The sequence below is a fragment of the Elephantulus edwardii genome, unplaced genomic scaffold, assembly GCF_000299155.1.
Source record: "Elephantulus edwardii isolate Elephantulus edwardi_28Jun2011 unplaced genomic scaffold, EleEdw1.0 scaffold00071, whole genome shotgun sequence".
In the NCBI taxonomy this organism is placed as follows: domain Eukaryota; kingdom Metazoa; phylum Chordata; class Mammalia; order Macroscelidea; family Macroscelididae; genus Elephantulus; species Elephantulus edwardii.
The window spans coordinates 11,241,094-11,261,862 of NW_006399821.1; the positions used below are offsets into that span (position 1 = coordinate 11,241,094).

The 20,769-nt window shown below is 39.4% G+C and overlaps 1 protein-coding gene across 1 annotated transcript in view; it reads left to right on the forward strand.

Annotated features, from left to right (window-relative positions):
• Window positions 1–20,769, forward strand: part of FARS2 (phenylalanyl-tRNA synthetase 2, mitochondrial) — a 541,603-nt gene that overhangs the window by 80,034 nt on the left and 440,800 nt on the right. The window contains exon 3 of the mRNA XM_006888732.1: window positions 13,028–13,159. Coding sequence (XP_006888794.1) covers window positions 13,028–13,159 — 132 coding nt within the window. The remainder of the gene's footprint in view (window positions 1–13,027; window positions 13,160–20,769) is intronic.

A 20,769-nucleotide genomic window follows, 5' to 3' on the forward strand; every position in this document is an offset into this window, starting at 1 on the left:
AAAAAGTTGAGATATATTTTAGGTTATGAACTGCTTTTCCGTGACATGCAATTCAGAAATTACCCATTGAGGATTTACTATGTCTGGGATCTTGCTAGATTATTGGCTCCTTGTGATTGACAGAAAATTCTGTATGATTAGGATATGCCTCTGGTAATTCTATGGACTAAATGACGGTAGTTCTAAAAAACCTTCAGGTCTTTTGTTCGTAGGGTCACTATGAGTCGTGCTTGACTAGACAGTAAACAACAGCAATGCTGCTGTTCTTATTTTAAACACATAAGCCAGGGATGGGTTAATTACCTTGCCTGAGGTTTCATGGCTAGAAGTAGTGCAACTATAATTCAGTCCTGGATCTACAACTGCTGTGTCCCTACACTGTACCCCACCCATGTCTGTGGTGGATTGTGAGGGGCCGCTTAGAAAATGTCTGTATGTAAGGCTTGTCTGTGGCAGCTGGAAATGATTTTCTGTGTGAATGAGTTGGGTGGGAGCATTGAGAGCAAAGGGCCTTGTGTTTTATAACTGGATAAAGAAGATGTTGGGTGTATCCCTCTGCGTGCTTGATAATCAGCAGGAGAGTGGTCATATGCCAGAGCCTCTGTCCCTATATGCAGATTTTGTGCTTTGATAATATTTATTACCCCCTATGGAGCAGATAAATGACAACATAACCTAACATTAAACGTGTTCCTGTGCAAAGGAGGATGACAGTCTGCAGCAGAACCTTCATAGACTGATTTTTCCAATAAACAGAGACCTAACAGCTGTGGGATCATTGCACCATTGTCACATGAAGGAGTAGGGATGACTTCTCTTTTGTTTTTCCCGTGTTATTTTGAATATGTCTCAGTAGATAAGATCATTGTGGTTGACATGGTACTTAGATCTTCTGATACATGCTACAGAGGTCCCACACCACAGGATTTCATTGTCCTCTTATGAAAGAGAGGAGAATGTGGGCATTTAGCATTGACTGTGTAGTAGGAACGGCTTTATTCCATTTAGCAGCCTGCAACAATGGACTGGAGTCTGTGGCTGTGTGCTCACCTAGGACACATATGGTGCACTGAATTGTCACAGTGGTGGCACTGTTTGGTTTTTATGACTCCAGAGAGTGAGTGAATTGGAAATGGTGAGGGACTTTGTGCTTCTCATGAAGTGGGCTTTGCAAATGGAACCAACTTTGATATCCCCATAAGGATGGTTCAGAATCCTGCATGTGTCTCTTTTTCTTCATACGTGACAGCTACTTGATTCTTTGTTGGAGAAGACACTGTTTTTCTTGCAAGGAAAGATCAAGAAATGTCAACAGACAAAGGAGAATGTTTAATCTTGTCATCAGTGTATGGCTCTCCTTTCTGCTGGGTAGGGGGCTGTGTGAGGAGGCCAGATAGTTGTGTTTTATCAGAAAGAAGCCTTGGCTTTTCACTCAAGGGCTTGAGTTCTGATTTTGACTCTTTCACTCGTTAGTTGTAGGACCTTGACCTCCTTGAAAGATAGAGAACTGGAGAGAGTCAAAGATGATACAACTCCTATAGAGGGAAATTTGGCAGTATTTATGAAATTGCAAAGCTGTTTTAACTCCGACTCACTAAAATTGTTGTTAGGTGCTATGAGTCGACTTACAACCTGAACAAGAGATCTGAACCTTGTCCTATCCTGGGCCATCATCACTGTCTCTGACTAACTCAAGCCCGTTGCTACAGTCACTGTGCCAGTCCACCTGGCTGAGGGTCTTCTGCTCCTTTGCTGTTCCTCCACCTTTCTAAGCATGATGACCTTCTCCAAGGAATAACTTCTCCTAGCAACATGCCCAGAATATGTGAGACAAAACTCCTTGTCTCCATGGAGCACTCTGGCTGCATCTTCTCCAAGATAGAGAGTTGGCATTCTTTTGACAGCCCTTGGAATATTCAGTGTTACTCTCCAACATCACAGCTCAAAGGCATCAGTTCTTCTTCTGTCATCATTGTTCATTGTCCTCTCAGATACATAGCAAGTGACTGAAAAGACTGTGGCCTGAATCAGGCACACCTTTGTCCTCAAACTGACATCCTTGTTCCTCAATAATTTGGACAGGTCTCTGATCTCAGACTTTTCAAGTACAATCTGTCTCCTGAACTCCTGACTGCTTGTATGCGTATCGATTGTGGATCCAAGATGAAGGAATTGACCGTTTCAGTCTTTTCGCTGTCTGTTATGATGTTGCTTATTGGTCTAGTGGTGAGGATTGTTAGTGCTATCTTATTTTCATTAGCAAAATACTGGATAGACTTCTAGTATGTTCAGTAAGGGACTGCTCATACCAACTGTGTGAGGCCAGAGGGTACGGTGTTGCTGTAAGAAAAGAATGAAGATGTGGGCTATATGTTCATGCTGAGGAGTCTTCAGAACAGGATGTAGCATGGCATGCTTTTGTCTTTTGCATAATAAAAGAGGCAAAACAGAAATACTTAATTTACACATGTGTAACTGGTGATGTCAAGGAAACCTTCGCAGTCCACTTGCAATATCGAGAAGGACTGCAGTTGCACGGAGACAAGGTTGCAAGTGAGATTTCTCGGAGTATGTGCCTGTGACAGGAAGATGTCCCTGGTACAGTCTTGATTTTGAATCCTCCGAATATATTGTTTACTGAAAACGAATATTTGAGAAGGAAGCTAGTAGGTTAGGTCAATATTGAGAAATTTGGAAAAAAAAAATCTGTTAGTGTATCCAGTTTAAAGGATGCTGGATCTTAAATTAAACAGAGTGAAGGGAAAGAGGCAGAGTTTTAAATTGCCTTTGACAGCGGTGTTTGGTGGCTAGGTAATTTCCCAGTTATGTTGTCATCACACAGAATAATCCTTGTATTTTCATTTTTAGCTAGAAATGGCTTCTTTTCTTTCTCCAACTCCCCCACCCCCACCCCCTTTTCTTCCCTGGATATATACTTGAACTGTTCCCAAAGCAGATTTAGAAAGCATGACTAGCAACCCTGGTATTATACTCAGTAATTTCTGTGGTACTGACTGAGAGAAAACTTGTTGAAAAATTCATGTCAGACTGCAGTGATTAATTTGCATATATTTATAGTCAATTTTTAACATTATCTGCTTCAGTAGAGGGGTAGCTTTTTAACGTTTAGAAAATCACCAGTTGTATGCTCTATTTTAGGCCTCAGCCTTTCAAAATTTAACATCAGCTACTTCTAGGAGGCAGTTGTAGTGATGTAGAAAGTACAGAGGAAGCTCTGGTGGCCATGTGGGTAAGGAATTGTGCTGCTAACCCAAAAACAGATGGTTCAAATGCACCAGTTGCTTCAAGGAGAAAGATGACCATCTCTTCCTGTGCAATTTGCTGCCTCTGAAAACCTGCTGGAGCGTCAGCTATGGGTCAACTCCAACTTAATGGTACACAACAACCTTAGTAAGTAATTCAAGAACCAGTAATTTAAAAAAAAAACAAAAACAAACAAACCAGTGATTTAAAAATAAAAACAAAAACTGAAGGACTATTAATATGTTGTATGTAACTTAAATTGTTAGAATGTATTTTAAAATCTGTTTTAGTAAACAGTACATGTTGACTAATATAATTTATATCTAAACAATCTCAGGTTATGTGTAGAGTTACAGATTTTCTAAAGTGGGATTTCATGGCATTTGTGTTTTGCCTGCTTATTTTAAAGCAAGGGAGCTGTGGTGAAGTAGTCCATGGGAGATGCACTGCTAACTCACAAGCCATGTATCTCTGTGCTGCGAATCTATCTTCATTTGCTCCACAGGAGAAAGATGGGCAGTTTCCTCCTATTAGCATTACAGCTTGGGAAATCCACTGGCCAATGAAGTAAGCAAAACTTAAGGACAGCAGAAACCCAAAATGTAGTAGAACATAGGAAGGGTGGTTTATAGATTAAGCATTTTTTACTGAACCTTATAGATTAAAAGGAAATGCATTTAGCAAAGGAAGTGAAATAATAAAATGACTAAAAACTTTCTAAACTCAGACATAATATTTAACACTGTTTTTGATATTTCTGTCATATTATTAATGGTTTCCATCCCATCAGATTATTTCTGTTTATTATTTTCATGTTCTGTAAGAGTTTGACTAACTTCCCTGTCTTTTTGATAGCGACCAATTGCTTTTGCTGCTAATAAGTGATACAAATATAGGATAATAGTATGAGAAGAACCAGGATCAAGAACCAGGTCAAAGTCTTAAAAGAATAGTGCTAAGGGACATTTCATCTTAAGAATTTATTAAACATTATCAGTTTGTGTTTTTAAATCACGAATTTTAATCCCTCTTCCCCCTAGCTGAATTTCAGTAGAAGGTTCTTGGAGAAGTTTAGAGATCACATTTTAAAAAATATTCTTTTATTTTATTTTGTTTTATTTTATTAATGTTAATGAACATTTACAGAGATTTTGGATTTCCATTCATTCATTGTTGCACTTTTTTCTCTATCCGCTCCCCCCCCCACCCCAGTTCGCTCCTCTCTTTGAAAAGTAAAAGAAAAATTCTTTCTTTGGCATACAATCCCCCTGCATCCCTCCCATCGACCCGAGTACACTCCACTATGCAATCTCACTTCTGGACTCTTTTGATGACCATAATACCCTATCATATAACGCTTTTAAACTGTTTTCTCCCTCATCTGTTTCAGTGCAGTATACATAACTTATCTAATTTTTCTCAGTCTTACCCCAACCCTGATGTCAGTCCCATTCTGCAACAGTGGCACTATGCAGTATTTGTCCTTCTGTGACTGAGATATTTCGCTTAGCATAATGTCCTTCAAGATCACCCATTTTGAATAATATTGCTTGAGTTCCTTGTTTTCCAATGCAGTGTAGTATTCCATTGTGTAAATATAACACAGCTTCTCTATCCATTTGTTTGTTGATGGGCACTTAGGTTGCTTCCAACTCTTTGCTATTGTGAACAAAGCTGCAATAAACATGGGTGTGCATATATCTGCTTGGATGTCGTTTATGGTCTCTTTAGGGTATATTCCCAGTAGTGGAATTGCTGGGTCAAATGGTATCTCTATTTGCAACTTTTTGAGAAAGCACCATACTGCCTTCCATAGTGGTTGCACCATTTTACACTTCCACCAACAGTAAATAAGGGTTCCAGTTTCTCCACAACCTCGCCAGCATTTGTTGCTTGCTGTTCTGTTAAATTTTGCTATTCTTATTAAGTAGATCCTGGTGAAGTACTAGATCAGCAGTACCAGAAGCTCATATGCGTTGTGTTTATGGAAGATTCTATGTCAAGATAAAAGTGTGTAACTTCTCAGGAACTTTACACAGAAGGTTTTATACCATATAATGATTGTCTTGAGGCAACACCAACTCATGACCACCTCCAGTATCTCAGGATAGAACCATGCTCCAGAGGTTTTTCAGTGGCCCATGTTTTCAGGAGCAGATTGCCAGGCCTTTCTTCCCAGGCCCATCAGATTGACTGTGAGCTCCATCCTTTTTTGGAAGTAGTTGAGCCTATCAGCTGTTTACATCACCCAGGCACTTCAGTGTAAAGTCGGTAACTCAGTTTACTGCTGCTGAGTGAGTTCCACTCCAGTGGCCCTCTATCAGGTGTCTCAGACTGTAAATCTTAATAGGGGGGAGACTTCCTATCTTTATCTCAAGGAGCAGCTGGTGGATTTCAACCACTAGAGAGGTGGGGCATTTGTGTTAACAGTGCAGCTCTCTGCAGATTGTGTTAGTAGGCCTTCCTTTCAGTGTGTATCTAGAGCTCCTTCCAGGGTCTAGTCAATATTCTGTACCAACCCCACAATTCAAATGCATCACTTCCGCTTGTATTCTTTAATAAGCATTGCTAACAACATGACTTTCATTGCTGCGTGCTATTATTTTACATGCTTATTAATACCTTTAAAATGCTTTTCTTCTGGGTAGTTGTACCTAAGAAGTTACAAGTCTATCTTTGTTATAAAATGATAGAAACTAATGTGATCTGGGCACCTAACCCAAAGGCCAAATCTCACTGGCAGTTGTAATCCACCAGAGAGGTTCCTCAGGAGAAAGCTGTACAACCTCCTCTTGCTTGATTTTTAGCTTCAGACGTTCAGTGGAGAGTCAGCTATGAGTCAGTTCTGACTCTATGTCAGTGAGTGAATGTGTTTAAGGAAGAAAATAAAGATATACAAGGAGAATTTCCTTGTGGGGACTTTCCCCAACTACTATTTCACTTAGGTCTTGTTTTTTTTTTTTAGATTGGGATGAGATCACAGTGTTAATCCCAGGTCCCACATCTACTCTGGGTAAAATCTGAGCCATGTGTAAAAAGGGATGTACACAAGATTAGTTTTTGTAAATTGTTTTCAGAAAGTGAGTTGTTCTCATTTATTAGAAGTTACAAAAGAGAATGATAGATTGTTCAGTCTACCTGTTCTACTGCACTCAGTTATCTGTCCAGTGTTTCACACCTTTCTATTTGCCAACAGCATTGTTTCTGGTGCTGCTCAAGAAAAATATTGGTAAGGGATTATTGGGTCCCAAAGATGGGCAGCTACACAAACACCTTCTTCTTGGGATGCAGTTTCCAATAAACAACTGTTCTGGGCTTATAAACCTCCAAGCAGGAAAGCTGAGCCTTTCTAGGGGAGTTGGGGATATTTCCCTAGTGATGGTGATAGGGCTGGCTTTATTCCAAATACTTTGGTGAAACCTGCACAATCGTAAAAAAGAATGTACTACTGACAGAAACAGCCACACTGATGAATCTTAAAATAATTATGTGGAATGGAAGACATTAGACAAATGAGTATATACTGTATATGTCCCTATTTTTCTAAAAAATTCGGAAATAGAACTGATTCAAAGTGGCAGAAAGTAGATTGGTAGTTACTTAGGGATATGGGAGATGAGAAGAGGAAGTGGAGATGGTGGGAAGAAAGGCAGAATTGCAAGGGACCTGGGAAGACCACTTTTGGGCATGGTGGCTGTCATCATTGTCTTGGTTGTGGTGATGGTTTCAGGGAATAAATTTCAACATTTTTGAAACTACACATTGCATAATGTGTAGTTCATTTCATATCTATTATATCTCAATGAATAAGAAAGATACAAGGTAAATTAATGCATTTGAATTGTGATGTTGTTCAAGAATATTGACTATACCCTGAAAGGAGCTCTGGTGGCATAATACATAGCATGATGTGCTGCATGTGCTATTAATGATATCGTTTGATAATTTCCACACTCTGTTGGGTCACTTTTCTTTGGAATGAGGACAAATATAGATCTTTTCCAGTCAGTTGACAAGGTAGTTGTCCTTCAGATTTCTTAGCACAACTTGGTGGGCACATCCAGGGCAGCATCTCTTTGTTGAAATATTATCAATTGGTCCGCCATCAATTCCTGAGGTCTTGTTTTTTGCAAATTCTTACAGAGCAGCTTGAACTTCTTCCTTCATCACCACAGACTCTTGTGCATATGCTGTTCGATGAAATTCTTCTGTGTCTGCCAATTCCTTTTGGTACAATGACTCTATAGTTTTTCCGTCTTCTTTTAATGCTTCCTGGGTGATTTAGTATTCTGCCCAAAGCATACTTAAGTATATAGCAACTCAAGGCTTAAATTTGTACTTTAGTTCCTTCAGCTTAAGAAATGCTGAGCGAGTTTGGCACCTTTGATTCTCTGACTCTCTTTGCACATTTCATTATAATACTTTACTTTGTCTTCCCGCACTGCCCTTTGAAATCTTCTGTTCAGCTCCTTAATTTCTTGATTTCTTCCCTGTGCTCTGGCTTCTCGGTTCTCTAGTGCAATATTCAGTCTCTTCTGAGATCCATCTTGGTTTTTTTATTCGGCACATAACAACAACAATAACCTCTGTCTTTGTCATGACCTTTTGCATTCTTCCTGGATGATATTCTTGATATCCTCCCACAGCTCATTCTGGTCTTTGCTTATTAGTGTTCAAGGCCTCAAACCTGTTTCTGAGATGCTTTTAAAATTCAGGTGGGATAGACCCAAGGCCATATTTTCATTCCCGTTGATTTAATTTTCTTTAGCTTCAGCTTGAACTTTCATATGAGTAGTTGGAGGTCTGTTCCACAATCAGCACCTGAGCTAGTTTTCACAGCTGATATTGAGCTTCTCCAGTGATTCTTTCCACAGATGTAATAAATCTGATCCCTATGCATACCATCAGGTGAAATCCATGTATATAGCCTGCGTTTATGTTTCTTATAAAACATGTTTGCAATGAATAAATCATTGAATGTACAAAGTTCTGTCTATCTCCAACTTAATTTCTTTTACCAAATCCATGTTTTCCAACTACTGATCTTTCTTCTCTGTTCCCAACTTTGGCATTCCAGTCACCTGTTATTATTAAAGCATCTTGATTGCATGTTTGATTGATCCCTGACTGCAAAAGTTGGTAGAAACCTTCTATTTCCTCCTCTTTGGCTCTAGTTGTTGGTGCATGTATTCGAATTATAGTGGTATTCACTGGACTTCCTTGTATGCATATGGTTATTATCCTGTCACAGAATTGTATTGCAAGACAGATCTAGAAATGACTTTTACAACTATGGATTCTGCAGCGTCGTCTGACATACTTTGGGCATGTTGCAAGGAGAGGTATGTCCTTGAAGAGGGACATCATGTGTGGGAGGATGGATGGATAGAGCAACAGAGGAAGATCCTCGATGAGATGGATTGATTCAGTGACTCAGGTAATTGGGTAAATGGTGTGTCAGAGACAATAACATTGGCACAGGATAGAGCAGGGTTTAGGGCTGTTGTACATAGGGTTGCTATGAGTCACAGGCACATAACAACAACCATCATCCAATCAGAACCGACCCATAGCTGACCCTCCCACGGGTTTTCAGAGGCAATTGCTCATCCTTTTTCTTTAGAGCAGCTGGTGGATGCAGTGTGCATTTGGTATTGCCCCACAGCTCCTTGCCACTAGGCCACTAGAGGTCCCTATTAGAGAGATGTACATCAAAACAGCAATAAAATATCATCCAACTCCACCTACAATAACAAAGTTTAGTAAATTAGTAAATAACAAATGCTTGTAAGGTTCTGGAGAGATTAGAACTCTGATACAGGTTTGATGGAAAGGAAAAATGATGCAGCCACTTTGGAAAAGAGTTTTGTGCTTCCATGCAAAGTTGCAAATAGAGCTACCATTTGATCCAGCAATCCCACTAGAACTAGGTACATATCCCAAAGAAATATGAGCAACAATGCAACCTCATATACCCTCACTCATGTAGACTGCTGCAGTGTTTATGATAGCAATGAGATGGCAACAGTCTAATATACAGCTGGGTAAAGAAATAATCTACTGTGCATTCACACAGGAGGGGACTGTGTAACACTAAATAATGATAAAGACCTTTTGAAACACTTCATAACATGAGTTCATCTGGAAGGACTTGTGCTACGTAATTCATCATAAAACAACAAATATAATTCAAGACTACTGTTAGGAAAAGCTATGGAAAAGTTTATATACTGCTAGAATCATGCACTTGGTTGACACAGAAGAATTTAATGAAACAATGTATGGTCAAGAGACAATGGTGATTAAGCAGGAAGTTCAAGCTGTTCTGAAGGAGTTGGCAAAAAAACAACAACAAACAAACAAACCCAAACAAGTCCCCAGGAATTGATAGCATACTAGGTGACATATATCACCAGAGAGATGCTGCCTTGGATGTGCTCACCAAGTTGGGCAAAAAAATATAGAGGACAACCACCTGTCCAACTGACTAAAAAGAGAGCCATAGAGTGACCCAAAAGAGGGTGGAAATTTTCGAACAATATTGCTGATGTCAAAAGCAAGCAAAATCCTGCTGAAGATTATCCAAAAAATGACTGAAACAGTGTATCAACAGAGAACTACCAGAAATATAGTCCAGGTTTAGAAGAGGCCATGGCACCAAAGACATTATCAGCAATGTGAGATAGATCTTGGCTGAAAGCAAGGAGTACCAGAGGAATGCCTATCTTTGCAAGACTAGGCAAAGTATATGACTGTGTGGATCAGAACAAATTGTGGCTAACCTTGAGAAAAATAGGAATCCCAGAACACTTTATTTTGCTCATGTGAAACCTATACTTGGATCAGAAAGCAATGTTCAGAACAGAGCAAGGATACGCTACATGGTTCAAAATCAGTAAAGGAGTGTGTCAGAGATGTGTCCTGTCCCTATACTTTTTCAATCGATATGCAGAATAGATCATTCAGGAGGCTTGACTTTATTAGGAGGAATATGGCATCAGGATTGGAGTTAGACTCATCAACAGTCTACATTAAGCACAACCTTGCTTCCAGAAACTGAGGAGGACCTTAGGCATTTGCTGCAGAAAGTCAATGACTGCAGTCTTCAGTTCGGATTGAAGCTCAACATCAAGGAGACAAAAATTCTTACCACTGGCCCAACTGACAGTACCATGCTATATTGAGAAGGGGTTGAGGTTGTTAACAATTCAGCTTGCTCAGCTCCCCAATCAACAGTCTTGGGACCAGCCGTCAAGAAATTAAAAGATGAATTGCATTGAGGAAGTGTGCTGTCACGGACCTCTCCAGAGTGCTGAAGAACAATGGTGTCAATCTGCATACTAAGGTGTGCCAGGTCCAGGCCATAGTCTGTGTAATTACTTGCTGTGCATCAGAGAGCTGACCAGTGACCAAAAATGACAGAAGAAGATTTTATGCCTTTGAGTTGTGGTGCTGGAGAAGAGTATTGAACATACCATGGACTACCAAGAGAACAAACAAGACTGTCCGGGAGAGGATGAACCAGGCAGCTACTTAAAGACAAGAATTTTGAAGCTCTGTCTCAAATACTTTGTGCATATTGCAAGGAGGCACCATTCCTTGGACAAGGATATTATGCTTGAAAGGGTGGAGGAACAGTGCAAGAGAGGAAGATGTGGATGAGATTGATTGACACAGTAACTGGCATAATAAGGGCAGTAGGTGTGTTGGAGATAGTGAGAGTGGCTCAGGATAGAGCAGAGTTCAGAGCTGTTGTACATAGGGTTGCTATGAGATATGGGTGACTTGATGTCACATAAAAACAACAGAATCATTTTTAGGTGGTTATCAGGGAGGCCCTCTATGAGGTGGATTGATTCAGTGACTGGGATAATTGGGATGGGAGTGTCAGAGACAGTGCGATTGGCACAGGACAGAGCGGAGTTTAGGGCTGTTGTACATAGGGTCGCTATGAGTCGCAGGTGACTCAACGGCACATAACAACAACAACAACAACATCAGGGAGGATAAAGAAAAGAGTTGTTGTTGTTGTTGTTGTTGTTATTGTTATGTGCCATCAAGTCACCTGTGACTCATAAAGACCCTATATACAACAGCTCTGAACTCTTCTCTATCCTGAGCCAATCTCATCATCTCCAACTGACCTAATCCCATTTCTCCATTGAGTCAATCCATCTCATCCAGGGTTTTCCTCTTCTGTGCCGTCCCTTCACTCTTCCAATTACAATGTTTTTCTCCAAGGATCAGTCTCTTCTGCCCAAAGTATGTGAGATGGTGCTTCCAAAGCCTTGTCTCCAGGGAGCAGGTTAATAAACAGTTAATGTGCATATTAAGAGAGGTGAAAGGAAGACAGTGTCCAATAAGAGGATGATTTGCACAGTATCACTAAATAAAGGAAAAGCACAAACAAAAAGTATAGAATTAATGGAAATCAGAATTGCAAGGAGGAAGTGCGGTAAGTGTGATTACATTGTAAATGTTAAAATTAGTGTTATGGAACAAAATGTGTACAAATTGTTGGGTGAGAAGTTAATTTGCCTTGTAAACTTTCATTCAAATTATATAAGAAAAAGGAAATTTAACAAATTAATTAACAAGAGCAAAAATTTTGGAGTTGAACCGACTTGAGTTTTCCTGGTCTTATGCTGATTGTGACTTTGGGTAGGATACTTGACTTTTCATATTTTTGTCCCTCTCTGAAATGATAGCTCTGATGGAGTAGTCCATGGGGAGTTGTACTACAAACCAAATTGGTGCCTCTCTGGTAGCTCTGATCTACCACTGGCTCTGTGAGAGGAAGATAAAATCTTTTCCTGTGCAATTACAGCCTCGGAAAACCACTGGAGAATTAAGCATGAGTCTATTCCACTGGACGACTGTGAGCTTGAGTTGAGCTGAAACGGCACACAGCTTCCTAATAAAAAAATTCACTAAATGTAACCAGTTATCATTATTTTATTCTACATTCTAATTTCGACAAGATTTCAAATGCTGGCGACAGTGGAATTAAAAATAGAATCTTCTTAATGCTCTCTGCTCCTTGTAGGTTTAGTTGTTTTTAATTCATTCCTTTTTTCTTTTGCTACATGACAATATTGTTGTTCAAAGTGGTATACTTATGAGTGCTTGTTGAAAATACCATCCCAGCATTCAGCAGGTCTTTTTTTTTTTTTTAACTTGGGCTTGTGCTCACTATCCATCTGTAGTTAAATGAGCTCTGAATTATTAAATGTTGTATAAATGTAGTTGAACTTGTTTTTATGTATCTTTTGTCATTGGTACTTAAACACACACACAGAGTTGTGTATATTCTTGTGGATGTGAAAGTTGATAATTTTATCTTCCATTGGTCATATGGGGGATATGTAAGGTTGAAAGATAGTGTAGTAAAGACAGAGTTTCTGTAACACTGAGATTTCATTGTTTCTTACAGGAATGAGTGGAATTCCCTGCATTCCCATTATGGTGGTCCAGTTTTTTTTTTTCCCCTCTCAAGTGGCTGCAGGGATTGGCTAGGTGATTGATTTGGTTCCCAGGGTCCTGGAAATACACAGAGTGTTCTTCATAGTGAATAAGACGTGTCCAGTTTTACACGAGTTTTAAGATTAATTGCTTCACCCTAAAATGTTACAGATTAGTTTGTTTGCTATTTATTTTAATTAGAATGTAATAATTGGTGTCATTAGTAGAAGGGCAAATTGGATCACAAGGAAAGGTAGTCTGCTTTTTAACATGGCTTTTTTTTTTCAATATATGTTTGCAGGACTGGAGATAAGATGGGTAGACTGCTACTTCCCTTTCACTCATCCTTCCTTTGAAATGGAGATAAATTTTCATGGAGAATGGCTGGAAGTCCTTGGCTGTGGAGTGATGGAACAGCAGCTGTTGTATTCAGGTAGACAAAAATCTAGAATTTCCTTTTCAGGATCTTGTGAAAATCACTCTCTGCTTGTATACTACTGGGTTGGAACTGATCCCCAGTTTTCAGAGGCAGTTAATAGCATGGGAGAAGATTGCTCACTCTTAATCCACAGGGCAGCTGGAGGATTAGAACCTATTCCCTTCAAGATTGCAATGCAATTTCTTGCCATTGACCCCCAGAGATCCCTACTGCCTGCTTCCTTACCCTTATTCATAGACTAACTTTAATGTACGTACATAGTCAGATAGAGATAGCGACACTAGCTTTTTCTAGTCAGATTACTTCCTTGCCTTGTTTCCCAAACTTAAATCTGGAAAAAATCTTAATTTCTCACATCTAATTGTGTAAAGTTCTTGAGTTAACCTGCTAATTGAAAAGCTGTGACTACACGCCCGCTCAAAAGTGCCTCAGAAGAAAGGCATGGCAATCTGCTTCCAAAGATATGAGCCGTTGGAGCATAGCTGTGCTCCAACACACTCACGGGACAGCCAGTAGTTGGATTTGATTTGGCATCCATGTTTTGCTAGTATTTTTCCTTAATTATACAGCTTTGCTAAGGTTTCATGTACTTTCTAATCCTTCTCCTTGACATTTAGCTATTTGATTTGTATTTTATGATCATGTTTTAAAGCTTGTTGTTTTTTAATTCCTCAAAGCCTTTTATGGTATTCACATGACTGCAGCTTGCTTTTCAAAGTCCAAACACAATGCCACTGTGTAAATCCTCCCCCTACCCATATACTTCACTGAATATAAAGAGTAAAAAAATCAAACCTTTTGATATGAAGGTGGTGCCAACTCATGGCTGGTGCCCAGAAGACAAAGTGTGTCTGCTTCATAAGGGTTCCAACAAGGGAGCGCTGGTGGTATAGCCTGTAGCTGGTTTTGCTGCTAGCTCAAAGGTGGCACGGGCTGTTCAAATCCACCAGCAACTCCTCAGCAGTCTCCTGCTGTAGAATTAACAGGGTTTCTGTGAGTGGAAACTGGTGTGGCCGCACTGATTTTTATGAGTGATCTTTCCAGAAGCAGACTGCCGCATTTCCCTCCAGCACAGTGGTTACTGTAGTTTGAATCACTGACATTCTGATTAGCAGCCAAGTACTACTTCTTTAATTTAGTAAATGCCTCCAATTCAGAAGACACTTTGTAAATGGTATTGCATTTAACCCATTGGAAGAATGAACAAGGCCATGGTTTTCCAGGCACCCTCAGGGCTATCACTCCAGTACTGGAGAATAAGGATTGAGCTGAGAATGAAGAGGCAGATGGCACCGAGTGCAGAGGGCAGCGCTGGGGGACTGCAAACCTGACATTTTGTTCTTCCCCTTAGTAACCACCATCCATCCACGGGAGTGTCTGTGGTCAGGGGCCAGAGCTCACATGGTAAATTAAGGAATGTTCAGCTAATATATCTGATGTCTCTTGGAATTGTCCTTTGTTGTACGTCTTCCAATATCCTTAATGAGTTTTCATGAGGTTTCTTCATGCAGTAATTGGCTGAATATACTTATCTGAAATGGGTTTCCAAGTCGTTATTGTGCATTAATGAGCCTGCTGTTCTACAATTAGATCAGTCACGTCGGGTATTCTTGACGAGAATGGCAAAGTAGGGAGGGGGATAAAAGTAAGTGAAAACTCCTAGAATTAAGTATGTTTGCAAGTTTCATAGCGATGATGGGATGTACTTCAAGGTGTTAGGAAGCTGCATATTCAATTCAGGTTAAATGCCTTTCAAGAAGGGGCAGACTTGAGAAATGGAGTAAGAGTGAGTTTATCAAAGAAATTCTGCATAGGGTTTGTTATTTGAACTTGGAGTTACGAGTAAATTCTGCACTGTATTCTCCAACTCAAATGTGGCTGGAAGTCTTTAAAGTTTTTAAATTGTGTGCCTGACAGCCACCAACCACAGACATGCACATTTGTCTGGGTTCTGACTTCTTGAAGTATAGTCTGATTCTTGCGTTCCATGCTGAAGACCCTTGTTTAATTCCTTAGCCAAGCACCCCCTGCCCAGTCATCGTCACTTCTCACTCTATCAAAATAGGCTTGCATATTGCTGTTATGCTGAATCGTTTCAATGAAGACGTTCACCTAAGATTAGGAAGAAAAACCCGGTGACCTACTTTGAAAACGTGGCCAGAACTCCGTGGATCGCAGTGGTTCATACTCAGCTGACCCTGGCGATGGCCCAGGACTGAACACTATTCCCTTGCTTTGTGCAGGGATTGCCATGAGTTGGCTGACTCAGTCGCAGCTAACAACGGCAAGGTATAAAGAGACTAGCTATGGTAACATCATTCTTCCAGTTTACCTCTCTTTTATCCTTTTTTAGTATACTTTTCTTTCTCTTTCCATTCCTATTCTTTCCTGTTTCCTGTCCTATTCTGCTTCTGCCCTGTTTTTTTTTCTCTTCATTTTTAATCACAGCTTCCAAGAAGTCATAAAAGTTACTGATCTTGTCTTTAAACTTCTGTTAGAGGCATAGAACCCGAAGAAGCCAGAGGGAACAAGGTCATAGCAATGCCTGTTCACTCCTTAATGCATATCAAGCACCTCTCAAAGTGCTTTATATTATTGTTCAGTGTCATCAAGACTCCCATGACTCACAGTGACCCTATGAACAGATCAAAATCTTGCCCTATCCTGTGCTAGCCTCACAGTATTTGCATTCTCAGCCCCTTGTTGCAGTTACAATGCCAGTCCATTTTGTAGAGGGTTTTCCTCTTTTCTTCTTACCTTTTCCAGCATAAGGTATTTTTCCAAGGACTTGAACCTCCTGACAAGATGCTCTAAGCGTATGAGATGAACTTTCATCATCTCTGCCTTTCAGGAGCATGTTAGTTGCACTTCTTTCCAGACAAATTTGTTTGTTCTTTTGTCAGTTCATTGTATTTTAACACCCAGTGCAATTCAAAGGCGTCATTCTTCTTTGGACACCCTAATGCATTGTCCAACTTTTTTTTTTTAATTTTTATTATTGGTTTACTTACAAAGTTTGTATACATTGTGTTTCACACTATTCTTAATTCACATTGTGTCTTATACAATCATTGGAATGCATTAAGTTTTACAAAATTAATCACCATTGGACTTTGACCACCTTGACCATCATTATCTTGTCTTTTTACCTGGATCCTTTCCATTTCTTTCTCTCCCCTATTTCCGTCCATAAAACTGTGCAACTCTTTGGTTTGTCCCTACCCATCTTCACCCCTCTATTGCCACCACTTCCCCTCTTGAGCTCCAATACCTATTTTACTAGTTAGTCTTCTCTTTTTACAATAATGGTCTTATGCAGTATTTGTCCTTATGAGACTGAGTTGGTTCACTCAGCATAGTTCTTAACAGTCTTGCCCAAGTCACATAGTATTTTTCGAAATTGTTGCTCCTGTGTGCTGCATAGTATTCCATTGTGTGAATGTATTACAATTTCTCAATCCATTACTTTGTGGTTGGACATTTGGGCTGTTATGTACTTGTGATGGTGAATAATGTTGCTATGCACATTGGTGTATAAATCTTAGTTTGTGTCTCAGTTCTAATTTCCTTGGAGTGTGTTCCTTGTAGTGGAATCATAGGGAGTTTGTATGTTCAATTTTTTGGGTCATAGGGAGTTTCTGTTTTCAATATTTTTGAGGAAATGCCAAAGTGTTGTGTACCATTTTACAGTCTCGCCAACAGTGTCTGAGAGTTCTCACCTCTCCAACATCCTTTCCAACATTTATAGCTTGTTGTCCTGCTAAACTTTGTCACTGCTACTGGGGTGAGATGGTATCTCATTCTGGTTTTGATTTGCATCTCTCTTATTGCCAGTGATTTTGAGCATGTTATGTGTCTGTTGGCCATCTGAATATCTTCTTCTGTGAAAAGTCTTTTGATGCCTTTTGCCCATTTTGTAATTGGGTTATGAGTTTTTTTTTTCTTCTGGAAGCCTGGGAGTATTCTGTAAACTTTTATTATGAGACCCTTGTCTGAGATGGTATTGTGAAATACTTGTTCCCAGTCAGTAGATTTTCTTCTTACCCTGTTGGAAAAAGTTTTGTTTAGCACTTTCTTTAGAAAGTCTCATTCATCAATTTTATCCTATCCAGATTATGCATTTCTGGCTGTATTTATTAGGTTCTTTACACCACAGACTAAGCCTTCTTAACTTGCTCCCAGTTTGTCTCTTATGACTATGTGATCTTAGCAATTGATGCAGAAAATATATTTGATCAAATTCAGCACCCTTTTCTGATGAAAACACTCAACAAAATTGGAATAGAGCGGAATTTCCTCGACATAGTGGAAGGTATATATGCAAAACCAAGAGCCAGTATCATTCTCAATAGAGAAAAAATATAAGCATTTTCCTTGCTAACAGGGACCAGACAAGGATGCCCAATGTAACCACTTCTTTTCGATATTGTACTGGAAGTACTTGCTAGGGCACTATGATAAGAAAAGGACATAAAAGACATTCCAATCAACAAAGAGATGGTTAAACTGTCGCTATATGCAGATGATATGATATTGTACACAGAAAACACTAAGGTCTCAACTAAAAACCAATTAGAGCTAGTGGACCAATTTAGTAGGGTAGCAGGATACAAGACCAATGTCCAAATACCAGTGGAATTCCTCTACCATAAAAAGAGAACTCAGAGAAGGAAGCCAAGAAACAAATACCATTTACAACAGCCAACCACAAAATGAGATACTTGGGAGTGAACCTAACTAGAGACATGAAAGATCTAGACAAAGAAAACTATAGAACATTTCTGCAAGACACAATAAAAGACCTAAAGAAATGCAAAAAATGTGCCCTGTTCATGGATAGGAAGACTCAAAATTGTGACAATGACAATCCTACCAAGAGCAATCTACAAGTTCAACACTATCCCAATACAGATATTAAATTCCTTTTTCAGGGAGATTGAAACGGAAATTGTCAAGTGTATTTGGAGAGCAAAGAGACCCTGAATAAGCAAAGCACTTCTGCAAAACAAAAATGAAGTGGGAGGCATAGCACTCCCTGACCTCAAAACCTACAACACAGAGATAATAAACCAAAACAACATGGTACTGATACAGTGACAGACATATAACCAATGAAACAGAATAGAGAACCATGATATGGACCTGTCTGTTTAGTCAACTGACATCAGACAAGGAATAAAATCTGCCAAATGGGGAAATGACAACCTCTTCAACAAATGGTGCTGGCAAAACTGGACTGCTACCTGCAGAAAGCTGAAAGAGGATCCACATCTCAAACCATACACAAAAATCAGCTCAAGGTGGATCAGAGACCTGAGAGTTAAACTTTGTCTAGCTTTCTCATGCATATACAACAATTGAAAATGTCATGAGTTGGATGAGATGCACCTTAGCAGGCATCTTTGCTCTGTAGCACTTTAAAGAGATTGACGATGAGCACAGCCTTACTCAATGCAATCTGCATTTTGATTTCTTAACTGCTGCTTCCTTGGATGGTAATTGTGAATCCAAGTAAAAGGAAATAATTGACAACTTCAGCCTTTTATCCATTTATGGTGATGTTGCTTATTGCTCCATTTGTGCTTTATATGTTTTAATGTATTTAACTTTACAGGTATAAGATATTACTGTTTCTGTTTTATACATCCTTAGTGAGGTGATTTGGATCACATAGATACTCATAATGCAAACTGACTAGGCCTTTCTATTACTAAAGTGTACAATTGTGCTGTTTACTGCAATAGTAAATGGCATGATTTTTGAAGTGGTTAAAAATTCATTTAGAATAAAATTACCTTCCTAACTTTGTGGCTTAATGGTAAGGATTGTGTTGCCAATCCAAAAGCACATGGTTCAAGTCCACCAGCATCTTTACTGGAGAAAGTTAGGCAGTCCCTTTTCATATGATTCACTGCCTCTGAGTACCCTTTGGAGGGTAAGTTGACAGCAAACCAAATGAAGAAATTATTGTGACCTAGTGAATAAAAGAGTTGTAAGCGGTACAAATCTACCAGCTGCATGACAGGCCTGAAAGATGGACAGTCTCCTCCTGTCAACAGTGGGTCAGTTCCTGCTGGAAGGCAATGAGGATCAGATGAGATCATCATAGAAAGAAGAACTGAGAAAATAAACAACAAGCAAAACTGTACTCTGTGGTTATTGTTATCTCTGAAGATCTATGCCACTGTATGTGTTCAGGGAATACCACTATCATTCAGATATATGCACCAACAACCAGAGCCAAGGAAGAGGATATAGAAGATTTTTACCAACTTTTACAATTGGAGATTGATCGAACATGCACTCAAGATACATTGATAATAATGGGTAACTGGAATGCAAAAGCTGGGAACAGAGAAGAAGATTCAGTAGTTGGAAAACATGGACTCGGTGACAGAAATGGAGCTGGAGAGAGAATGACTGAATTTTGCAGAAAAATGACTTATTCATAGCAAATACATTTTTTGTTCTTTTTAAAAAATTATTTTAATAATTTTAATGAACATTTACAGAGATTTTGGATTACCATTCATTCATTGTTTTACTCCCCCCACCCCCACCACTGAGTTTGCTCCAATCTTTGAAAAAGTAAAAGAAAAATTCTTTCTTTGGGCAAATAATTTTTTTAAGAGACATAAACACAGGTTATGTACATGGATTTCACCTGATGGTATGCATAGGAATCAGATCGATTACATCTGCAGAAAGAACTGCTGGAGAAGCTCAATATCAGCTGTGAAAATTAGGCCAGGAATGATTGTGGAACAGACCACCAACTACTCATATGCAAGTTCAAGCTGAAGTTGAGGAAAATGAAACCAAATCCACGGGAACCAAAATAAGTCTTTGAGTCTATCCCAACTGAGTTTCAGAACCATCTCAGGAATAGGTTTGAGGCCTGAACACTAATGAGTGAAGGCCAGATGAGTTGTGAGAGGATATCAAGGATTTCATCCAGGAAGAGTGCAAACGGTCATTACAAAGACAGAAGAGGAAGAGACGACCAAAATGGATGTCAGAAGAGACTCTGAAGATTGCACTGGAGGCAGAGAAGCCAAAGCACAAGGAAGAATTCAAGATACTAAATAGTGAAGAGAAGATTTCAAAGGGCAAAATATTGCAATGAAATGTGCAAGGAGTTGGAGTCAGAAAATCAAAAGGGCCAAACTTGCTTAGCATTTCTTAAGCTCAAGGAACTGAAGAACAAATTCAAACCTTGAGTTGCTATAATCAAGGATGCTTTAGGCAGAATAAGAAATGATCTAGAAAGTATTAAAAGGAGATGAAAAGAATATACTGAGTCACTGTATCGAAAGGAATTGGCAGCCACAGAAGAATTTCATGAAACAACATATGAGCAAGAGCCAATGATGATGAAAGAAGTAGTTCAGGCTGCTTTGAAGGAACTAGCAAAAAGCAAGGCCCCAGGAATAGGTGGTATACCAATTGAGGTATTTCAACTAACAGATGCTGCTCTGGAAATGATCACCAAGTTGTGTCAAGAAATTTGGAGAAAAACCACTTGGCCAACTGACTGGAAGAGATCTATATTTGTTCCCATCCCAAAGAAAGGTGACCCAACAGAGTGTGGAAACTATAGATCA